At 42.5% G+C, this 22913-nt stretch overlaps 1 protein-coding gene across 1 annotated transcript in view; it reads left to right on the top strand.

Moving 5' to 3' along the window:
* LOC144820261 (dynein axonemal heavy chain 6-like) overlaps positions 1 to 22913 on the top strand; it is a 1187310-nt gene that overhangs the window by 279817 nt on the left and 884580 nt on the right. Inside the window, exons 9-11 of the mRNA XM_078677850.1 lie at positions 5675 to 5843; positions 6933 to 7073; positions 8736 to 8936. Of these exons, the coding sequence (XP_078533976.1) occupies positions 5675 to 5843; positions 6933 to 7073; positions 8736 to 8936 (511 nt within the window). The remainder of the gene's footprint in view (positions 1 to 5674; positions 5844 to 6932; positions 7074 to 8735; positions 8937 to 22913) is intronic.

Below are 22913 nucleotides of genomic sequence, written 5' to 3' on the forward strand. Positions count from 1 at the left end.
GCTGGCTATGCCCACGGTTGGCAGGGTCCACAGTGGAGGAATGCGGGAGCTGCTGTGGGCTCTGCCCAAGGGCATTAGGCACTGCTGCGGCCTTGTGGAGCTGTGTAATGTTTGAATGACCCGGACTCACTTCTTCTTCAAACTCTTCTCTACGATGGTTTGTTCATTCACTGTACCTTATCATGGAAGTGTATGAGAGACATTTATTTAGCTCAGAACTTCAACAACGTCCTGTTAATTTGTTCTTGATCTTTGCGCAAGGTTTACTTTCTCACAATGCTTGTTCTTTCCCTTCTAGAAGGAATCCTTCACCCAAGTAGTACATATAGACAAAATAGTAAAGATTGTGACGATCAAATAGAACTGTTAATAAGAACAGTGTTTCCAATTTGACAGTGATCATATTTAATCTATATAAAATATCACCTGTATAGTGGTACTCTTTCTTAGGAAGATATTTTGCTATCATTTTTCTTTTTCATTCCCTCCTTTGTAATTCCTCATCACTAAATCTTACTGATTTCATACTTTTTATTCATACAGTCTTGTCGAATATCTCAAGCTTTCTCTGACTCTATTCACATCTGACTGACCCCAGTCATTCACTTCCTTTTATCCACTATATCACAATAATTGGAATCATCCCAACATTAGAGAGGTGGGTGAGCCAACAAATTAACAGGGAGAGCCGAGCCAAGGGCCTGGGTCGGATGTTAGAGCCCATGCATGAGCCGAGTCCTGAAAATGTCTGCTTTGTAAATCCTACAATAGACATTGTGTAAAATATCAGTGTCTCTTCAAAATTAAAAAAAAGTGTATTTCTCTAATATATGGAAGCTTTGATATTAATATGTCACGTTATAGAAAAGCGATAGGGTCTGATTCACAAAGGTGATAGGGCCGGATTCACAAAGGTAAATGTACTCTTTTGTGATAGGACAAACCTATCTTTTTATCGCTGAGTTTTGGTCCTGAACAGCGGAGTCCCTGCAGTCGAAAACTTACTATTAACTTGTAGTTTGTGAATACAAAAAAATAGTAAACTTACACAACTTAAGTTTCTCTTTGTGAAGCAGGCCCAGATATTTTAAACATGAACTTAGAACCATTTCTGCCCTCACCCCCACCCTGGTGACAGTGCCATTAGTGAATAAAGATATACAAAACAGTGATAGATGGAATGCTTGAATTAAGTTCAGCCACTTGCAATTACGCGGGCCGCATCCCAGTCCATCATTATGTTGCACACAAAGCCACCTCAGTTGGACCCAGCCACATGTAAATCAGTTTTGACCCTGCTTCAGTGGGAACACCAGCCTGAACTGCCAGGCCAGATCTTCCTTGAGCCAGAACACAAAAACCCAGGGCTTGTTTCACCCTAACTAATGCTCATCAGCCAGGTATAGCTTTTTTCCAATGACACAGTGTGCAGGGGATACACGTCTGAGCATATCATTCCCTCTTAGAGCGACCCACAAAAATAAACAAAAAGTGATGGATGGAATGCTTGCATTAATGTCAGCGACTGGTAATTACTTGGGCCATATCCCAGTCCATAATTTTTTTTTGTCACAGCATGCCACCTCAGTTTCGACCCAGCCATATGCATTTCATTCTTGACCCTCCTCCAATGGGAACAACCCAGCCTGAACTGCCAAGCCAACTCCTCCCTTGACAGCAACACAAGCAACCTAGGACCAGTTTTGCCTTCGTTAGGGTTAATCAGATAGGTATAGCTTGGTTCCAGTGGCACAGTGTGCGCATGACCCATATCTGGGAACACCCGTCCCACTTAGGGCGACACACTAAAGTATCCAAAAAAGTGATGATTGATTGGGATGCAGCCTGAGTAATTACCAGTGGCTGAGATTACTTCAAGCTTTCCATCTATCATTTTTTGTTTACTGGTTAATAATGGTTAATAATAACCAACAACATATAGAGGGTTAAATTAAAAACATTTGATTAAAAAAAAATTCCTGCAGTAGATGAATGTTGGAGGAGGGTCATTCTTGACCCTCCTCCAATGGGAACAACCCAGCCTGAACTGCCAAGCCAACTCCTCCCTTGACAGCAACACAAGCAACCGAGGACCAGTTTTGCCTTCGTTAGGGTTCATCAGATAGGTATAGCTTGGTTCCAGTGGCACAGTGTGCGCATGACCCATATCTGGGAACACCCGTCCCACTTAGGGCGACACACTAAAGTATCCAAAAAAGTGATGATTGATTGGGATGCAGCCTGAGTAATTACCAGTGGCTGAGATTACTTCAAGCTTTCCATCTATCATTTTTTGTTTACTGGTTAATAATGGTTAATAATAACCAACAACATATAGAGGGTTAAATTAAAAACATTTGATTAAAAAAAAATTCCTGCAGTAGATGAATGTTCTTGAACCAATATATATATACCGGAAATGAAAAGCAACTAAAATGCGGACAAGAAAGATAGAAAATGCAATACAATCCAGATTTATGGAAAAAACAGTTAATGTGAGCCATTCAAGGAACAGTTACAATACATTGCTTGTTGCATAACAGGCCCATACTAGTCCCAATGGTTAATATCATGTATGTGACGAGAAAGACATTTTCCATCCAGTTGTTATAATTCAGTGCAGGTATACTTAGAAAGACAGATACTCTTTCATTACACGGTTTTTAATGTGTCCAAATGCTGTTTAATAATTATCCTCGGGGTTGAAGGGACAAGTGCTTTTATAATTACAAAATAGATATTGGAACAATAACGCAGCATGTCAAGTCTATGCTTAGTGCAAAAGCCATGCAATGATAATAGATTACAAACTCTCGCTAACGGGAGACATATTAAGATTCCAACACATGAATGGCAGGAATTAGTAATTCATTTCATGTAAATCAGTTCATTCATTTGCCAGATTTCTCCCAACTGCCAGATACATCTAAGGATTTGGGGAGGCTGTACCTACTAGACCAATTTTAAGATGGTACATGGCATGCAAAAGGAAGAGCTATGAGGCACCCACCTCAAGAGAGGGAATTACCATACATTTTACTACGAGTAGAGTGACCACTGTTGCTTTATAGTAAAGGATGCTCTTACAGGAGATTGTCCGGGGCACTACTTGGTGTTCTCTTGATACATTTGTGAGGTCCATTTCTTGTACTGTATGCCAGCGAAGATGAAGACCGGTAGATCAACAACCTTCTTTACTGCATATTATTATCTGAGACCCCCCGATCCAACTTGTTAGGTGATGCTACAGAAACTTTCAGAAGTAGAGAATATGCAGAGTGAACCTTATCCATGAAAAGAAAAGGTTGTGCTCCATGATCCCCATGGATACTGTATTGAGTTTACAGAGTATTTATTGCCAATGCTGCCATCTTTTTGATGTCTAGCATAATGAAAAGTTTCAGCAACTAAATGCGTTTGGCAAAGCTGCCCTGTTTATCTACTGGGACACCATCTTGTTTTGTCGCCGGTAAGGCATAAAGGAACATATGTAGCACCGCCAGTCCTGTGACTCAGTGTTAAAAAACATTCTTGAGGCCTCAACGGCAGCTGAAATACATCGAAAGTTAAGAAATCTGCAAAGGAAACAATACCTGTCAATTCCAGCATTGCATAACCAAAAGTATACTTGTGTCTAACATTGTGATTAAAATCTTCTGGGGGTTTTCAGCATCAGAAACAAATCTAGTAGTATGTTAACTGTCCCTTATGGCCAGTTGTAAAAACAAATGCAAAAAGAACAATTGATGGTCAGACTGTAGATCAATGCCATAAATTCGCCCCAGTACAGAGATCCAGGCCTAAATCCATTGTTTCTTTGCTCACCATGCCATTCCAGTTTGGACCCAGCCATATGCAAATCAGTCTTGACCCTGCACCCAATGGGAACAGTCCAGCCCGGACTGCCAGGCCAGGTCTTTCCTGGACTGGAAACAAGCATCTTAGTACCGGTTTCGGGCTTTCACCCCTCATCAGCCAGGATAGCTTGACTCCAGTAGCATGGAGAGCACGGGACCCACGTCTGGGCATATCCGTCCCACTCGGGGTGACAAATGCAAAAACAACAATTGATGGACAGAATGTAGAACAATGTCATACATTCACCCCAGTACAGAGTTCTTGGCCTAAATCCATCGGTTTTTTGTTCACCATGCCATTCCAGTTTGGACCCAGCCATATGCAAATCAGTCTTGACCCTACACCCAATGGGAACAGTCCAGCCCGAACTGCCAGGCCAGGTCCTCCCTGGACTGGAAACAAGCATCCTAGGACCGGTTTCGGGCTTTCAGCCCTCATCAGCCAGGATAGCTTGACTCCAGTGGCATGGAGAGCACAGGACCCATAACTGGGGGACAATGTTTGCATTGTCAGCATTCCGTCCATCATTTGTTTGCTGTAACACTTTTTTCCCTAAGTAGGATGGGTATGCCCAGATGTGGGTCCTTCTCTCACTGTGCCACTGGATTCAAGCTAGCCTGTTTGATGATGGGTGACATACCCTGAAACCGGTCCCAGGAAGCTTGTTTCCGGTCCAGGGAGGACCGGGCATGGCATTTCAATCTGGACTGTTCCCATGGGGCACTGGGTCAAGACTGATTTGCATAATGCTGGGTCCAAACTCGGGTGGCGTAGTGGGCAAAAGAACGATGGATTGAACCCAGATCTTTTGACTGGGGGAGAATGTTTGCATTGTCAGCATGCCATCATCATTTGTTTGCTGTAACACTTTTTGCCCTAAGTGAGATGGGTATGCCCAAACATGGGTTCCTTGCTCACTGTGCCACTGGATGCAAGCTAGCCTGGCTGATGAAGGGTGACATACCCTTAAACTGGTCCCAGGATGCTTGTTTCCAGTCCAGGGAGGTCCTGGCCTGGCAGTTCGGTCTGGACTGTTCCCATGGGGCACAGGGTCAAGACTGATTTGCATATGACTGGGTCCAAACTGGGGTGGCGTAGTGGGCAAAAGAACGATGGATTGAACCCAGATCTTTTGACTGGGGGTGAATGTTTGCATTGTCAGCATTCCGTCCATTATTTGTTTGCTGTAACAGTTGTAAAAACACACACCTGGAGGAGGAAAAGCACAATGTTGCGACTTTGGGTTATTTCCTGTCTTTTTCTGGTTTGTTCAATAACTGTTATTTGGGTTTTAAAATGTTTCTCACATTAATGTTAATTCAGTTTTAAAAAAGCATTTCATATTTTGACCCAAAATGTTCCTCTGCTCAGCTGTCAGGTAGTAGCACTGGGATCTTTCTCGCAACAACATTAGGCTAACATTGTTTTAAATAATTAATTGGACATTTAGATTCTGCCCAAAAGAACAACAATTATTTTAAATTGAACATGTAGATTTTATACCACCGCTTTCAAGCGGGCTTCAGAGAGAGAAGTTGTAAGGTCGACCATTTTAAGGGAGGAGGACCGGGTAATGACCATGATTTTTCTCAGCTCCTTTTGTGGGACGAACCGAACTCCATCACCTAGTGTTACACGGAGAGTGTGTGCTACTTTTTATTGTCTGCAAGTCTTTGATGTAGTCAAACCACTACAATATTAGGGAACCAAGTGTATGTTCAAGTGGCAGGATTAACTGTGTACCACAGATTTAATTTGAAATCGATTAAGTTTAGGTAAAAATGTTGAAATAATCCACACATTTTTCTCTCTTCAGCTTCATTCGTCTGGCAGACTATCTCATAGTGAACACCATGCATATCTTGGCTGTGAAGTCTGTCAAAACCCTGTTGGAGTATTTGTTAGAGAAGCTAAAAAATACACCACCTAATGAAGTCATACAGAGCTGGAATTCAGAACAACAACCTGAACCACCCGGAAAAAAGGTACATCTGATGCATTGGTAAAGACTCCTTTTCTCCTTAAACCACTATGCTTTTGAGGGACCTTCTGAATTCTTATATAAGGGGGACTGAAGACAACACAACTTCAGAGGGTGGTAGATACAGATTCCTCGTATGAAACAGTGCAAACAGTTTTTGCTGCACACATGGAGCACAGTTCATTACAAAGCTCCTAAATCGAAATGTACAAAACCCAGAAAAGACAATCTGACTCTGGGTCAAATCTGGTCCATGTGTCTGATCCAGACTAGAAAATAGAACATTCATCAATGCTTCAGGAAGAACTGATATCTAAACAAGACCTGAGACATATTTGGGAAAGTATGTGAAATAAGAGCAAAAAATACTTAATTTTATTACTAGCCTGCTTTTAGGATGGACTAGAATAGCTCTACAGAATGAATGCTAGATATAGGCTTGGAATCAGCACATGACTAACATGAATGATATAACAGTATGTAATATAGATTCTGAATTAGATATTGAAAGATATTTATATGTAAAAGTAAAAATATAAATGCATTTTGTTTATTCGATATTTGATGAATTTGTACTGTATCATTAGACTATAAAACATCTAGTCAAGGCTGGCCATCTATTGACTGTACATATCTCAGTAAATAGATCTTGTGATCTAAGTCCAATTGCAAGTGTGCAATCAGCTTGTCAAACACCCCCTCCAACATTTCTCAGTGTGTTTCTAATCTACTGCAGCATATAATCTGAACGACTCATTCATCTTGTAGAGATTGCACCTCCTCTAAAAGAGTTAAATCTGGGGAGATATTTGCAGAGCATTCACATGGAAGATCTTCATTCGCCAGGCCTGCTGGCAATTGACGAGAGTCTGGTTTAAAAAAATGAAGACATAATATAGTGAATCCAAGAAGGATCAGTCAGCTCATTTGTATCACTATTCTCTGTCTCTAGTATAGTGGTCAAGCTTACTTTCTAGGCTACAGCTTTCCATGCCATACATCACGATCTGGAAAGGTATTTTCAATTTAAGTTAGGCCCTGTTTTATGATGTTTTTGTGGTTTTATGTTTGCAAATTGTCTGCCTATATTTAGGTAGATCCTGTAGCTGCTACTCCTGCTCCTGTGCCTGAGCCTCCAGGGCAGACTGAAGAAGAACCTGTCCCGATGTTTCTCGCAGAAGTTATTTTGGAAATTCAAGCACTGTTATTTGAGCCATCTTTAGAGGAATTCCAGGTTTGCTTCCAAACTTCTGATCATTTTTTCTTTATATTAACAATTCAACCAATAGATAAGTGGATTTGTTTATAGTTTGCATTTCTTTCTGAGGTCAGATTGTTGATCACTTTTCCGCTGTGAGAGATTTAAACAAACTGATATTGTACCTCAGTACGGGTGTCATGCCTTAGACTTATATTTTAAAGAAACAGTCATGGATCTGTTTTAATATCTTACAAGATGACTCCATTATGGATTGCAGAAAACATATTCAATTCTTTACACACTCCAACACTATGACACAACATTGAGACTTTCTACAAGTGGAATGATAGCCAAGGAGATTGTAACCAGGAACGCTGTCCTCACTTAGGCCTAGATGTATCAAGCTTTTTTCTTGTCGCAAACGCTGCGATTCGTAAAATAGCAGCGTTTCTGACAAGAAAAACGGGAAATGAGATGTATCATGCAAAAAGTTTGCAATAATAAGGAATCGCAAATTTTGCAAACATTGCGCAAGCATTTAAGAAATCGCAAATTGCGATTTCTTAAATGCTATGTATGAAACATTTCATTTTAGTGAATTTTGGCTAAGAAATCATAAATTACCACCAACTTGTAGTTGGTGGTAATTTGCGAATTCTTTTACAAATGTACTTTATGCAATTTGTAAAGGTGCTATGTGACGCTCATACATGCCCTTAGGGCATGTATGTGCGCCATATGCGCACACATGTCGTTTTCAGGGGTGCAGCAGGGTGTCGGTGAGACACCCCTGCCCCCTTGAAATTATTCTCAATTTGCGATTAGCAAATTGCGAATCGCAAATTGAGAATAATTTCACATTCATTCCTATGGGCCTCCTGGCCCATAGAAATGAATGGGAAATTATTCTCAATTTGCGTTTAGCAATTTACTAATCGCAAATAAGGAATTTTAAGAAATCGCAAAAAAATAGCGAATTTCTACATACATGCCATTTTGCAATTCCCAAATAGCGATTCCTTAAAAATCGCTATTTGGAAATCGCAAAAGGGTATGTTGGTACATCTAGCCGTATATTCCTGGAAAAATCAACTTTATCCCTTTATCCTTATGTGATGGCTACTATTTGTTTTACATGGGTGTTTGCAGTATGAAGATGGTTGCATGGAGAAGCTTATATTTGCTTGGTCTTATGTCTGTTTCTGGTTTCTCATATAAAAAGTAAACCCCCAGTTTTCTCAATTCCTCACATCCATAGTACTTAACAGAAATGATAACAGAGTATATGACAAAAAATAAAAATAAGAAAGGCCTGAAAGGACAGTTTATTTCTATTAGAAAGTTACAACAGGTGTGAAGTGATTAGTTGTTGTAACACTGCAACAAATGACCACTTCCATATAGGTCAGTTTGTCATCCTCAATCTCCACAGTTTAGTGTAGATGATTAGTGGAATCAATTAAAGGCCTTTATATTCTTGTTTACTTATTTTTGACCTTTACAGGCATAATTTAAGCCATTTAATGTTAATTAGTGGAATCCACCACCTCTGACTTTCCTCTTAAGGACAATAGTCAATAAGTTTTTTTTTGTTTGAAGGAGAATGAATAGTTGATGGATCGCATACATTTATGCCACACATTGTACAGTGTTGCTACTATAATATGTAACCTTTGTGGTTTTATTTTCCATTAGGATGCCATGGCAGATGTCATTCACCAGTTTCAGGAAACTGTCCTGTCGGTTTCCAATCTGGTACCTGATCCCTATTTTGATGCGTTTACTCGCCCCGTCATAAACAACAAGCCGGAGGAAAAAACTTGTGGAGAAGGGCCAAGCCTAACCGCAATGTTTGAAGATGACAAGCATTTGCAAACAATTATTCAACAAATAAAGGTACGTTTGCAGATGTTGTTTTATAAGTTGTTTGTAGGTGATTCTTTACACAGCGTTTGCAGATGGTAGTTTCACACAAAAGGACCTAGGTGCTAAGTCACATGATTTTTCTTTAAGGAAAATATTATAATTAAGGATCCCGGTTTTATAAGGATTTTTGTTGACATTTATCCACATTTATTTTTTGAAACACAATTTCCCATGCGTTTTCCACATGTGTTTTTGTATTCAAAAAATAAAGTCCAAATAAGTATTCTTCCCCAAAAAGCGTGTATGTCTTCGGGTTTCTAGTCTCAACTAAGTAACCAACACAATTCAGTTAAGTCATTTTTTTTTTACTACTGTTCTGTTAATTTTGTTACAAAAATGACATTCTGTTAAACACACATTGTGAAATATATTGATTTTTATAGTTCTTTCTGGAACACTCAAACCCCAAAGGTTTTAAGGATTTCACATATTGGTGCTCAAAATGCCACATTTAGAGCACTGGAAACAGAAGCCCTCTGCCCAACGTTGTGTAGTTGATCTAAAATGTTGCCGGTTTAGCCTGTGACCTATGCCCTGCTACGACAGTACAGTAATGCAACACAATATAATCTTGCTATTAGTTACCAGATTATGCAACTTCGTTAAGCTTTCAGATGTACACATGCTCCTTTATGAACATGCTTGTGATAGTACTATGTACAGGCCTGCATGATTGCTATTTTGGTTTTCAGTGGTACTTCACGCCAATAATTCCAGAGCACATCTTGTGAATCGAAGGTGTCTTTTTCATTGTTGTTTCTACCGGTACTAGTTTAAAAATCCTGTTTAGTGAGCCAGGACACAGACTGTTACAGAGAGAGAACATGATGGTGGGACTTTCTGGAAAGGACAAATGAGTACTTCCTTTGGGATGCTGAGAACGTGCGGGCAGTGCCCTTAGCAGATATCGTAGGAGAATATAACCTATTGACTTTGCATATTTTAGGACTTCTTTCTTGCTTAGTTGTCTTTTGTTTGCTTTTGCTAATAATCTAGTTATCATTACAAGAATTGATGAATGCGATGGCTGTTTCTGACCAATCAGGGTTTTCTGACCAAGCCATTACCTGGCTTTTATCTGTCCAGTCAGTTAAATGTGTCCACAAGGCACTAATCTGTTTACAGCTTCAAAGTTCAGTGAACATCTATGGCGTGTTGGGGAAAGGTAGTAATGCTGCATTATGTTTGATCCAGATGATGGCAAAGGAAATTAAATTACAAAATTTGATATCACGAATTACAGAATACATGCGATTTAGTCAAGGATTAGCTCCTTTAACAAATTGTAAATTGTAAGGCTATGGTGTACTAGATTGGTAACTTTCTCAACACATCATAGCTGAACCCAGGTATGTACACACAGGATATAAGGCCCTCACCTTAATCTGCTATATGTGTGCTTACATAAGGCTATGGAAGTTATATGCATGTGCATTACGTCCAAACTCTGATGCAGATGTGAAGGCTCCATCTCATTGTAGGTTTCGCCTGCACAGTGCTTGCGCTGTGCATGTGAAATCTATTGTATTCAATATAAATCTTAAAAGGGGCTTAAATCCCATCCCCTTGCTTTTGCTTGCCATCTACTTTTCTTCCGTTTCTATTGGCTGTAGCATACTGTTTCATGTACTTCACCATGTGCTCCTCTTATCCGTCTTGTTATGAGCCCCAGTGTACCACAATCTAGGCTTAGATAGCTACATGAACGTTTACTTACATTTGTCCTACCTTGCGCTGCATAACGGTTCTAGCACTTACCTTTTACCCAGTTATGTGCTGATTAAATGTAGATCAGTTTCCTTGAAACTGGCCTCATTTATAATGCAAGAGAATTCTTAGTATCATATCTTAATCCCATGCCCAGGACATACATAGCAGGATTAACATATTCTGTATAATAATTCCTTACAAAAGTCAATGCTATCGTCATCCTTGGACAACAAGCCCACTATACATAATTGCAACCATTACATATCTAGGTAGAACCCCTGAGTGTACCTTTTGTGTATAAAAGAATCCCATCTTCACTGGGTAACCAGAGGAGACGCTTCCACGGGGCTCTGCATGTAGAAAATCTAACACGCAGTGGTCTGACTTCCCTTGCCTGGTGTCCAACTCGAGACCAAGACGGGGTCCTTCGTTCTCTTCCATCAGGTAATGGGGATGGCTCTTTCCTAGGGGATTCTTGGCTTTATACCCACATACATGTTAGGTACACATATAGGTTCCGCATAGTAGGAGTACACTTGATTACTGCCATGTATCTATATGCCTGCATATACTCACTGTTTTAGCACCATGGTAGCATTCTACCTTTTATTTACTCTGTTGGTGCTTAAAGTAAAAAAGTAAAGTCCACATTTGTAAAGCGCACAATCACCCGTAAGGGTCTCTAGGCGCTGGGGGCCGTCGGGAAGATTAAGCGAGCTATTGCCCAGAGTCACATGGTGCTGGGCAAACCTGCCGCCGGAGCCGGGGATCGAACCGTGGTCCCCAGATTCCAGCGTCAGTCGCCCTGGCCGCGGCGCCACACCTCTCCCTTATACATCTGTTTCTGTCTAATGATTGTCGCAGTAAACATGTTTTATACTAGAATGATGCTGGTTCAATAAATGCTTATTTAAAACATCCCAACTGTTTATTCTATGTATCTCTCTGAGGCTAAGTAAGCACGAGTGACTGAGCGTAAAGTACTGCACTGTTTCCACAATCCCTTAAGGATCAAGGGTTGTCATGTTCGATAGTTGCCAGCAACTATTTTTCCCTGTGGTAAGGTTAGGGGGCTTATGGTGGCACTGTGAGCTAGCTGGTCTAAAGGCTAACATATATATCCTTTGAGGGTGACTGGAATCAGTCTGAACACCAATCCCGGAGTTTATGTTGTCTAAACACGCGGATCATATATAGATTTGTAGGAACTACACAACAGTCTCCCGTAGCCCAATTACTGTTTCGATCCGCTTTTCTGGAACTTCTTTCAAGCGTGTCAGCACCTCAACTGTCACAACAAGAGCTACACCCCTGCTTAAAAGTTACAGTGCTGCACAAGTGCTGTGTGCTCAGCGCGCTGTTATTATCTCCCTGGAGATCCCCTGATGTGCCTTTTATTCCTTCTCCCCGCTCTGGGCGAAGCATGCACTACCTAGAAAAAAAAGTAGTTATTTGGACTGTTTACAGGCTAGAGGGGGAGGGGATGCGGGGGTAGCTTCTGTCGCATTTAGTTTTTTGATTCGAATAACAGCACCGTATGTTCATTTCCCCATAGCACCTTTTAGCTCTCTAACGACTTCAAACTGATTAATACATGAACAGAGTTCCATTTGAGGCCCAGTTTACAGGTTTTTATCCTTCTGTGCCCCATCTGCACGTTAATATATGTAAAAAATTAGCTGGCCCTAAAGTTATCTTTCAGAAAGCTCATTGGGGTTCACAGTTGTTTACGGACACGTGACGTCCTTCACTTTGCTCAATAAATGCTCATTAAGAAGAGATTGTAACTGAATAACTGACACTGCAAGTTAAATAGAGTAGACTGCAGCTGGAACCAAGTTTCTGTTCAAGATCTTGATGTTTTGTAAAAATTTTGTATGTAGCGCCTTACATAGTTTGTGTTGCTGTTGTATTTACCTGTGCAATTGTTTTGACATCATCTCGTACATGGCAGCTGGGGTGGGTACACAGAGGTTAATTCTTCATACAACATTGTACATAAACCACCCTAACTATCTACCCTCTGAACTGCTATATTCAGCATTCTAGGTACCTGTCCCAGCCACCATGTAAATACACTCAACTTTGTGTATCCATGCCAGCTACTACTTGCATAACTTTGCATACCCACCATAGCTGCTGTGTCCGTTACTCTACCTGTGTACCCGCACCAGAGACTAACAATAACACCCAGTCTCTACGTCCTATGTCCTCTGCTATGTGCAATACTTTAGCTTGACATACCTGCTCCAGCTGCTATGTAGAAACACTCCATGTACTCTGATGAAACAACTTTATTCGATTTGATGAACAAACCATAAAAGCATATAAATAACAATCATTAAAAAATGTTTCATAAATATACATTGACTTGAATAAACTAAAATGCAATATCATCAATATGAATCCATAATATGCTATATATTAACAAAGTAATAAGTCTCATAGGTATACTCAATCACCCCTTGTTATTCGTAGCCTTAAAAGAGATCTTAAAACGTTTGCCACGCAATAAAGAGTAAAAACATCGGTGGACAGTTTTAAAAAAAAAAAAGCTACCCGTGCCTGCCTGTATCTAACTTTCCTTAGCAGGTCCTTTAAAACAATTTCCTGGAGAAGGCATAATACGGGCAGAGTAAAAGTAAGTGAAGGGTATCCTGCAGAGACTTATTGTCGCAGCCCCAGGGCCCTCTCTCTTTTAAGTTTGTGATAAAACCTGCCTTTACTGCCAATAAATGATGAATAAAATTTTACCTAAAACGGGTTATCAGAAAACGATCATGTGCACTTAATGTTAAATAAGGTTCTATGCCCTGTGATGTTTCAACTAAAATATGGTCCCTCACCGAGTGTTTCCCCATTTCAATAGTCTCGCGCTGCGCCATGGCAAACTTTAGGTACAGTGTTTTGATATCAACTACATCTTTTGACCTTATTGTCTCCGGTTTATCAAAAAGGTCTGTGCGCCCTAGGTTACCAAATGAATCCCTAACGTATTCCAACCATGAGATTTTTCTTGCATGCTCCAGGGAGAGACAACCCCACGCTACCAGCCTTGTCAGGCCCACCTCTGCATTAATACAGAGCTTTAACCAACATACTAAGGGCTTCACTCCCACACTATTTGTTATATACACTCCATGCACTCGCCCAGCTGTTATGTACGACACTCTAGCCCTACCCACCCACCCCAGCTGCTATGTACAACACTCAACTCTATGTACCCGCCACAACGGCTATGTACAACACCAGCTCTACCCACCCACCTCAGCTGCAATGTACAACACTGTAGCTCTAGATCCTGCCCCAGCTGCAAAGTGCAACATGCTAACTCAGTGGTTCCCAAACTTTTTTGGCCCGTTGCTCCCTTGATCTTATAGGCAGTTGGCCGTGGCTCCCCACCATTTTATACCGGTGCGCGGGGTGTGAGCCCGAGCTCGGGAGTACTTCCTGTGGTCTTCCTTAAATTCCTCACACGGACTGTCCCTGTGCCCCAAACTCCTCACGCTGCCTGTGTGCCCCAAGCTCCTCATGCTAACTGTCCATGTGCCCAAACTCCTCACAGTGCCGGTGCGCCCCAAGCTCCTCACGCTGACTGTGTATGTGCCCAAACTCCTCACAGTGCCTGTGTGCCCCAAACTCCTCACGCTGCCTGCTTGCCCCAAGCTTTGGGTGACCAGAATTTTTAAGCCAAAAACCGGGACATTTCACTAAAATAGAAGGACTACAGTTTTACTTCAAGCCAGGGCACATCATGACAACGCTCCTCAGCAGCAAATTACAGAACATGCAGTTAGAACATACATAAAATGTCATTTTTAAACCGAGAAGCTTGCCTGGTAATTAAATTACTTTCTTGAAATAACTGCTAACTTTTTTCATGAAATCTCCTGGGACAGCTGGTGAAAAACGGGGACCGTCCGGGTAAATCCGGGATGTCTGGTCACCCTACCACAGCTCATCATGCTAACAGGCACTGTGAGGAGTTTGGGCACATGGACAGTGTGCCCCAAAGCACAGATGGACAGGTAGCAGATTTCACAGCACAGAGGCAAAAATCCCAGAAAAACATACACATTTACATGAAAGTGCTCATCGAGGGCACGGCACTACAAGGCTTACAAGCCCTTACTCACCGAGTTTTTCTGAAGAGGGAAGAGGGTCCCACGAGGCGAAGCACGGCGAGGCGAGGAGATGGGAGGCGAGCAGGAACAACGCTACTGAAACGCTCCGAGCTGAGTAGGCAGAGCAATGCAAAGACTATGCATCGAAACACACGTAGACGTGTGCGTACGTACGCACGTAGGGCAGTGCACTCTTGGGCCAAACCCTTTTTTAAGTGCCATTTCAACCCCCCCCCCCCCCCCCCCCCCCCCCGCAAGTTTCTGCAGCTTCAATTTCCCACATGGTGCGCGGCGCCCCGGGCTTCTCATCACAGTGCACTGGGGTGCTGCGGTGCATAGTTTGGGAAGCACTGCCCTACACTGATATGAGAGGCGCTATGAAACGATTTAAATGCATCTGAGAGTGAGTGGTTACAGAGACTTGAGGGACGCCTTTCCTGTACATTTAATGGTAACCATCAGACTCTTTTAGAAGCGAGGAGGCTGGTTAGTGAGATAGAAGGGCATGAAGAGGAAACTGGAAAAGTATTGGAAGTATGGTGAAAGTGGCTGGTGATTAAATAAATTGCAAAACAATGTACCATTGTATTGACCAGAACTCTGCATTTTGCTTGGTACTGGAAATGATCCATCTAACTGCATGTTCAGACCCCAGCAGCTAGGTATCATACTGTACCTCTACATACCACCCAGGCTGCTAAGTACAACACTCTAATTCCATGAATCGACTGCAAAAGCTATATACAATTCACCATCTTTAAATAGCAGCCCCAGCTGCTATATACAGTATTCCAAATCTGAACAACCGGGACAGTTGATCTATACATCACTCAACCTCTGTGTACCCAGGCCAGTATTTACATTCAACAATATAATGTTACATGCTAACCCCAGCAGGTACATACAACACTCTTTATGCACCCAGCAATGCTGTACACAACACTTTATGTATCCATCCCATGTGCTATGTACCTCACTCATTTGCACAACCACCTAATTTCTCTTTATAACAGTCTACCTCTGTGTGTTCATCCCAGAAGCTCTGAACATCCCTCAAATCATTGTCAAGGTGACGCTAAGTGCATATAAAAGATTCAGTTTTTAAGTTCTGCTACAGCTCTGAAAGATCTATTTTGGAGCTCAACCACAGAAGTGAGGGTCACTTTGAAAGCTTGTAAATACATTAGTTTGTCAGCCTAATTAACATTTGTGCTCATATGAAAAACACACGTTCAATCAATATGATATCCAGGTAAAAAAAACGTTCTCTCACCAATTGAGGTAGGCTGGGGAATAGGAACGATGAGATGTTGTTGCCGCTGCTTTTCCCCTCACACAATTATGAAGTTGAAACACAATCCACCACCTACTTTACACCTTGGAGATTTTGCTAAAAAGTGTATTTCTCAAAAGTTGATAAAAAGAAAGCACCCACTGTGCTCTGTGTAGTGGCAGGCCTTTGAAAAGTTTAACTAATCAGCTTTCACTTGCTGACTGCTGTATTCAGATGCTAACCTGACACTAATGCAGAGCAATGTCCACAGACTGTATTCATTATAGCTACAAACGCAATCATATCGAAATAATACTGGTACAGATTGTGCCTTATAATATTTTTTATTGCTGAATAATTTTGCCAACCCTGCCACATAATTTGGTCTTCCACAGCTGCACAACTCCAGTGGCCTTGGTGTTCTGTATCTGCAAGTAGGTTATTAGTAAGTAAGGGAGTCTATTCCTATGGGTTATTGATTCCAGTCATGATTCCATAACTGCAGACTTAGCTTTGCTGACTGCACTGTAAGATATATATGAGAGCTGTGTATATATGTGTAATTGGCATATCCTATGTCTGTGCGAACACACACACCTAAATGTCCCCACAGTGCTCACAGATACCAGCATCAAGATGTGTGCATAATTCTAAGCACATTCCTTAGTGGATGTCGCGATAGTAGTACTGCATTTTATCCTTGTGTAATACTGTTGCCAACAGTAGTATTCTGCTACAAATCCACTAAGTCCCGCAGAAGCTTGTGTCCCTAGCATACCATGCTATTCTTTGACATGACCTAAATGGTCACATTAGACTATAGCCGCCCATGGTGGAAAGCGTTTCTCCAGTGAAGTAAATACGAATAATATGGATTCATAGAGATTGGATCAAATTCTACAAAGGGCCAAATCAGCCGTTGCGATTATAGCATAACTGAAGCTCTGAACTAATGCTTAAAAAGGGTTTAGTTGCCTCACCAGTTGAGGCTTTCTGGTTTGTGTTTGCCCACATCACAACATGTATCTATCATTTCTTCTTTTACTTTTTTTTGTGTAAACTGGATTAATATTCTCTAGTCTGTATTTTCATCCACTGTCTCTAAAAAGTGGGTGATGCAATATGTGACGTCATCAGCAGTGCATTGTGGGTACGCGAGTTATAGTTAGCTCAACTATAGCGGCTGAATTTCTCTGGTTTTGTACGAGTAAAAATCAGCTGAACTATAACGTCCCTGAAACCTGTGGTTTTTTCAGTAAATTTCGAAGGTTTTGTAAATGCTAATTACTAACTATAACGTCCCTGAAACCTGTGATTTATTTCAGCGAATTTCTAAGGTTTTTTAAATGCTAATTACTAACTACAACGTCCCTGAAACCTATGTTTTTTTCAGTGAATTTTTAAGGTTTTTTAAATGCTAATTTCTAACTATAACATAATCACGTTTGCAGAGTGGTGCAGATAGGTGGGTGGGCTTCCGACCAGCGCTCAGGAATTCTGCTGCGTAGGACTTACAGGAGGTACAAGGAGGGCATCTTGGCCCCCAAAGTCCCTTAGGAGTAAAGTGAACTTCATCCCCCAACCCATAGTGTGCCAGGAGAATTTTACGACTCGAAAACAATATGGAAAGATAATTGGTTTCTTCTAATGGGGCAAACTCACTAATCATGAGAACTGGAACCTAACTCTATTCTTGTGATCTTATTTTGCTTCAGACAAAGCCAGTACTTCTAACTAGCAAGAAGGTAATACTAGCCAAGTCAAAGGCAAGGCTGGCAGTAAAAGAGAAGCAGTTACTGCCGTCCTTGCTTCTCCTAAGCAAGGATTATAAGTACAAAGTGCATTTTTATGCACCACTTGCAGGTTTTCAAAACACATAAATTAAAGGCATTGTCATTTACAATGCCAATAGCTAAAAACTCTCGCAAATGCCAGACCTATTGCATTGCAAATGCTTGTTCTTTTTCCGAGAGAAGAGCTCACAGGCAGCCTCTTTTAGAAGCTAGCTGCTGCACGCCGCTGTTCAGTAGAATGATAATACATCACAGCGACCATCGAACCATACTCTCCCCATCCCGCTATTGTCCAAAAGGTCACATAAAATTCTTGAACTCGTACCTTCGTGATACAGCGTTCTGGCATCCGCCAGAGTCTAGGAGCACTTAATTGGAACTAATACCTCAAATAAACTGACCACATAAAACTGAATGGGCATTCGCATACTACAACACTTAAAAAGGAGTCTATTTAGTGCATGTGTGCTGTGAGAGCTGCTGGTTTCAGCCAAAGCAGCAACAACCCAATCTGAGTAATAGAAAGTGATTTATGGTTACAAGGCACAGCTGCACGGTTGGAACACTCTGCTGCCCTGCTTTGCAGGCTGCACGCTCCTCAGGGGTCCCATAAGGCCAAATGTCTTTGTAAAACAGTGAAGGAGACAGACCAAATAACTTTGAAAAACAGGGAAGCAGACAGTTTAAGTGATCTTTTAGGGTTCCCTCATCAAATGTTGAGGTGTGGGGAGGGGGCGGTTGATTTGGCATCATTCTGAGTTAATCCCCCTTTCTCACATGTGGCCATCAGCCACATATCTCTTCATATTTGAGTAGCTGCAACCCCCTACCCTCGTCCCCACCTCATTCCAGAGTCCGTCTCCCCTGTGTGAGGAAGCGCTGAACTTGGGAATCTGTAAAGGGGACCCAGTTTGTCACTTTCACTTGGGACTGCAATGCGATCCTAGCGCATTTTGGGAAACATTGTTGTAAAAAAACTGACCGTAACTGGAAATACGGGCCCCCTGTGAAATGAAAGTCTGCGTTGGAGGGGAAAAACTGGCCTCTGCTCTACAGGCCTTCCCAGCGGCACTATTGAAGGAACACTTTCTGAGTTCCTTCGGGTCTACTGCTCTTTAAGAAAGAGGGTTTTTCACTGTTATCTTTTGCCGCAAGAAAGCACTCTCTAATCTATTATCCTGTAAAATGCTATCCATCTGCGCCTCGTCAGGGACATGAACTGCCTCTTCAAGGCAATTAAAATACAAGCTTTTGCAATGCAATAGGACTCTAATTTGCGAGAGTTTACGCTATTGGCATTGTAAATGACCATGCCTTTTATTTATCTGTTTTGATAATTAACACATAAATGAAAGACACTGTCATTTACAATGCCAATAGCTCAAACTCTTGTAAATGCAAGACCTATTGCATTTCAAATAAGCGGCCGCCATTGTCCTGGGCTGCTTGGAAAGTGAAAGCACACATGGCACACTTCATGTTGCAGGAAAGCATGTCATGCCTGCAGTAGGAGAAACTCATTAAAGAAAATAGTACTTACATACTAAATAAGACATACTGTGTAACAACAGACTGGAGGGGGGTACTGGCCAGAACAGCGACTCCGGTAGGGGTCTCCTTCCATCCTCAAGGCATGATGTCCTCTTTGCTGAGCTGAGGTAAGATGGCGGCTACCCGCCCCCAGCTACTTGGAGTTTCATTTTGTCCTGACCATAGCCGATGTCACTGTTGGGGGCTGGAAGCACACTGGCCGTACTGGCGCTGACTTGTGCTGATTAAAGAATTAGCATGTCCACTGGAGATATCCCCGAGTGAGCACGCGACCCCGCTGACTCAGGCTGATCTGGAGCATCTACCCATGTGACTTGACCCCGGGCACACAGGAGGCACGTTTTGCGTCTTACCGGCCCTCATTGCGGCGCTCTTCTTAGGTGGAGTCTCACTACAGGAAAGAGACGCGTAACCAGGAGGGTGGTGATGGTCAGGTTCCTCGCCGCTACTCTCTTGCTCCTAAACTGCTTGATGGCCCAACGATACCCATCTCCACGACTCGACGCAGGCATGGACAACCTCTCGAGCTTCACTCTAATGAGCCTCTAGCTCTACTCTGCCGCCCTGGACGAATCTGTAACTTTGCTATCCCAGTGCGCAACGCCTCAAGCCTGCTTCGTAGGGGCTTGACAGTGCCTTGCAAATGCTACTTATTATTCTTTTCAAATTGATTATCGACCCCCTGACACTACTGCCACTGGCCCCCCTCTGTCTCCTTTCCTTCCTCTCACTGCCCAGGGGAGAACATTTTGAGGACGTTAGTAGGAGATATTTAGGGACAAAGACAGCAGTGCAGTTACATTGTCCCTTAACCCACAATCCCTGACTCAAAAAAATGGCAGAAGCCATCTCTGTATGGGATGGCAAAATAGACTCCATAGCAACCAAAGAAGAATAACCCCACTGAAATAGAAATAGGACTAAGTTAACCTGCAGCATTGGCCATCTTGGACTGGGCCCGTCCACACAAACCCCTCTCACATTAATAGAAGTCTGACCATAAACCAAAGTGCAGTTACACTGTCCCTAAACCTGCACTCCCTGACTCAAAAAGTGGCACAAGCCATCTCGGTATAGCTTTAGCATAAGAGACTCTATAGCAACCAAAGAAGAACACAAGTGAAATAGAAATAGGACTAAGTCAACCAGCAGCAGTGGCCAACTTGGACGGGCCCGTGCACACCAACCCCTATCGCACTAATAAAAAAATATTTTTAAAAAAGCTGATCATAAACCAAGGCTCGGTTGACACACTGGACTGAGCACTCGCTCACTGACCCTATTCTTGAAATTGGTGCTCACTTCAAAACAGTTCATCTCCAAACTCACATCCCTCACTTGGCAAGACACCCCTTATCCAACAGAGACTCTAATACAAGAGGCAACTATGATGACTTATCCATACCTTAAGATCCCCGACGCAAACCTTGAGAGATTCGGCTCAAACACTTGAAACATAAAATACCCCAATAACCTCTCAATTAATGCAAAACAAATAATCAAGCACAACCTTTTCAAACAACTTCCGGAAATACTAATAGCTGATACCTGTCATGCCTCGGGACTCCCCTACGCTGTCCCTTTAAGACGCATGGTATTTAATGAACCAGGAAACAGGGAACGACGCTTCACGTTCCTGCGTCAAGCTTCCCTTGTTTCCGGTTCCGTCTAATTCCTGTTGCCTGACCTCGTAGTTCCTGTTTGGACTTTCCTGTTTGTTTGCTGGATTAGCGTATGCGTCCCCTGCACCATCCTATTGTGGGACTCGTTTTACGCTTTTGCTCGGCAGCGTTTCGCTGCCTCAGGTGTACTTTGTATACGCCTATTCTCCTCTCCCCTTTTCCTTGTGCCTCGCCCGGCGGCCGGGCTTAGCTCCGCCATCCGGCTGGGCACAGCCTTGTTCTCTACAGTTTGGAGAGCTTGTTCACGGCACCATTGTGAACTTCTTCATTTTCCGCTGGTTGTATGTCCCACCCGGCGGCCGGGCTTCGCTCCGCCATCCGGTGGGACTAGTCTTACCTTTTGCTTCCCGAGTACTTGTGTACTACACCTGACGGCCGGGTTTGTGCTCCGCTGTCCGGTGTCGGTGCATTCCCCATTTATTATTTACTTAGTTAGCCAGTTAGGTTGCTCCCTTACTATTTCCTGTCCCTATCCTGTTTCCTCATTTCCTTCACGTTCCCTGTTTCCAGAATATCCGCCATAAACTTAACTTATACTGGAACCCCCTTCCTTGGTATTTTGGTGGCACTCTTGCGTGGATCAGGGTGGGTGCATATATTCCACACTACAGGGAATCACGGTAAGAGCGCTCATGCGCTACCAATCTTTTTTCATTACTATTGATACATGTGGATGGATTATATATATTCCGCTTTGGTTCTCATAGATGGTGGTAAACCTCGTAAAAACATCTGCAGAAGAAGTGGGCGGAAGGTTCTTTGTGTGCCAGACAGTAGTGAAAGTGTCTTCAAAGGCTGTTCCACGATAGTTGAAGTAAGAAGGGGTTTATATAGGCCACTATTGTAACATACACATCTAGCCTGCAAGTGCTCAATTTCCTATCGTGTCATCCCTATCATAGCTCCAGACGCTGTACCTTATTTCCACCTTCACCTGTTAAATCAGCGACATATTAAGAACCTGGGGTACGTGATATGTTTGTGTATTTGTACATTGGTATATTCCAGTTATTGGATTAGAGCTAGAGTGTTTTACTTCCTCTTGTCATTGCAGCCTACCTGTTTTCCGGTTCCCTTCATTGAAGCACCCCGCATTCACTACTGGAGATTACCATCAACCATCATTGTCTTCCCCCATCTTTCCTTGTTTTGTTTCCCTGTTTTCCCCTGGCGTGTCTCTCGTACTCTAGTGCTTGATAGAGTCGGAAGACCGTAGGGGAAGGCTGCGGATTACTCTTCGGATTCCTGACGCTCCTGTGGAACCAGCCTGCAATCCTTACAGATACCTACCATACCATATCCAACGGCAACACGAAAACAGACCTCATTTTCTTCACTAAACGCCCTGCAAAATGGAGGAATATGTTCCTCACACACCTTCAAATTGCTGAAACCACCAAAATTCCCTATGGTACTAAACTAAGAGCTGAGACCTGTATATTGATCTTCAGAACAGGCAACATGCTAATTCATGCAGCAGACCATCACGTCTCCATATTTGACCAACATAGCCCCTCTCTCCTCACCTCTCTAACTCAACTCAAACCAACTCCCCTCACAACACCCACCCAGTTTAAGTGCCCAGACCGATCCGCTTAGAAGACTCCTCCACTATACTAAACCCATCAGCCTAATCATGTAATCAAGTAAACCCTAGTCTTAGCCCCACTGCTCCATCCACAACAAAAGTCCACACAAAAAACCTATCCATATCGCTCTCAATGCGTACAGGAACACCACTCCCAATCTAATAACGACTAACACTGAGCCCCAATCGAACAGACCCTTAACTCCCATCATGGAACCCTCATTGC

The sequence above is a fragment of the Lissotriton helveticus genome, chromosome 2_1, assembly GCF_964261635.1.
Source record: "Lissotriton helveticus chromosome 2_1, aLisHel1.1, whole genome shotgun sequence".
NCBI lineage: Eukaryota > Metazoa > Chordata > Amphibia > Caudata > Salamandridae > Lissotriton > Lissotriton helveticus.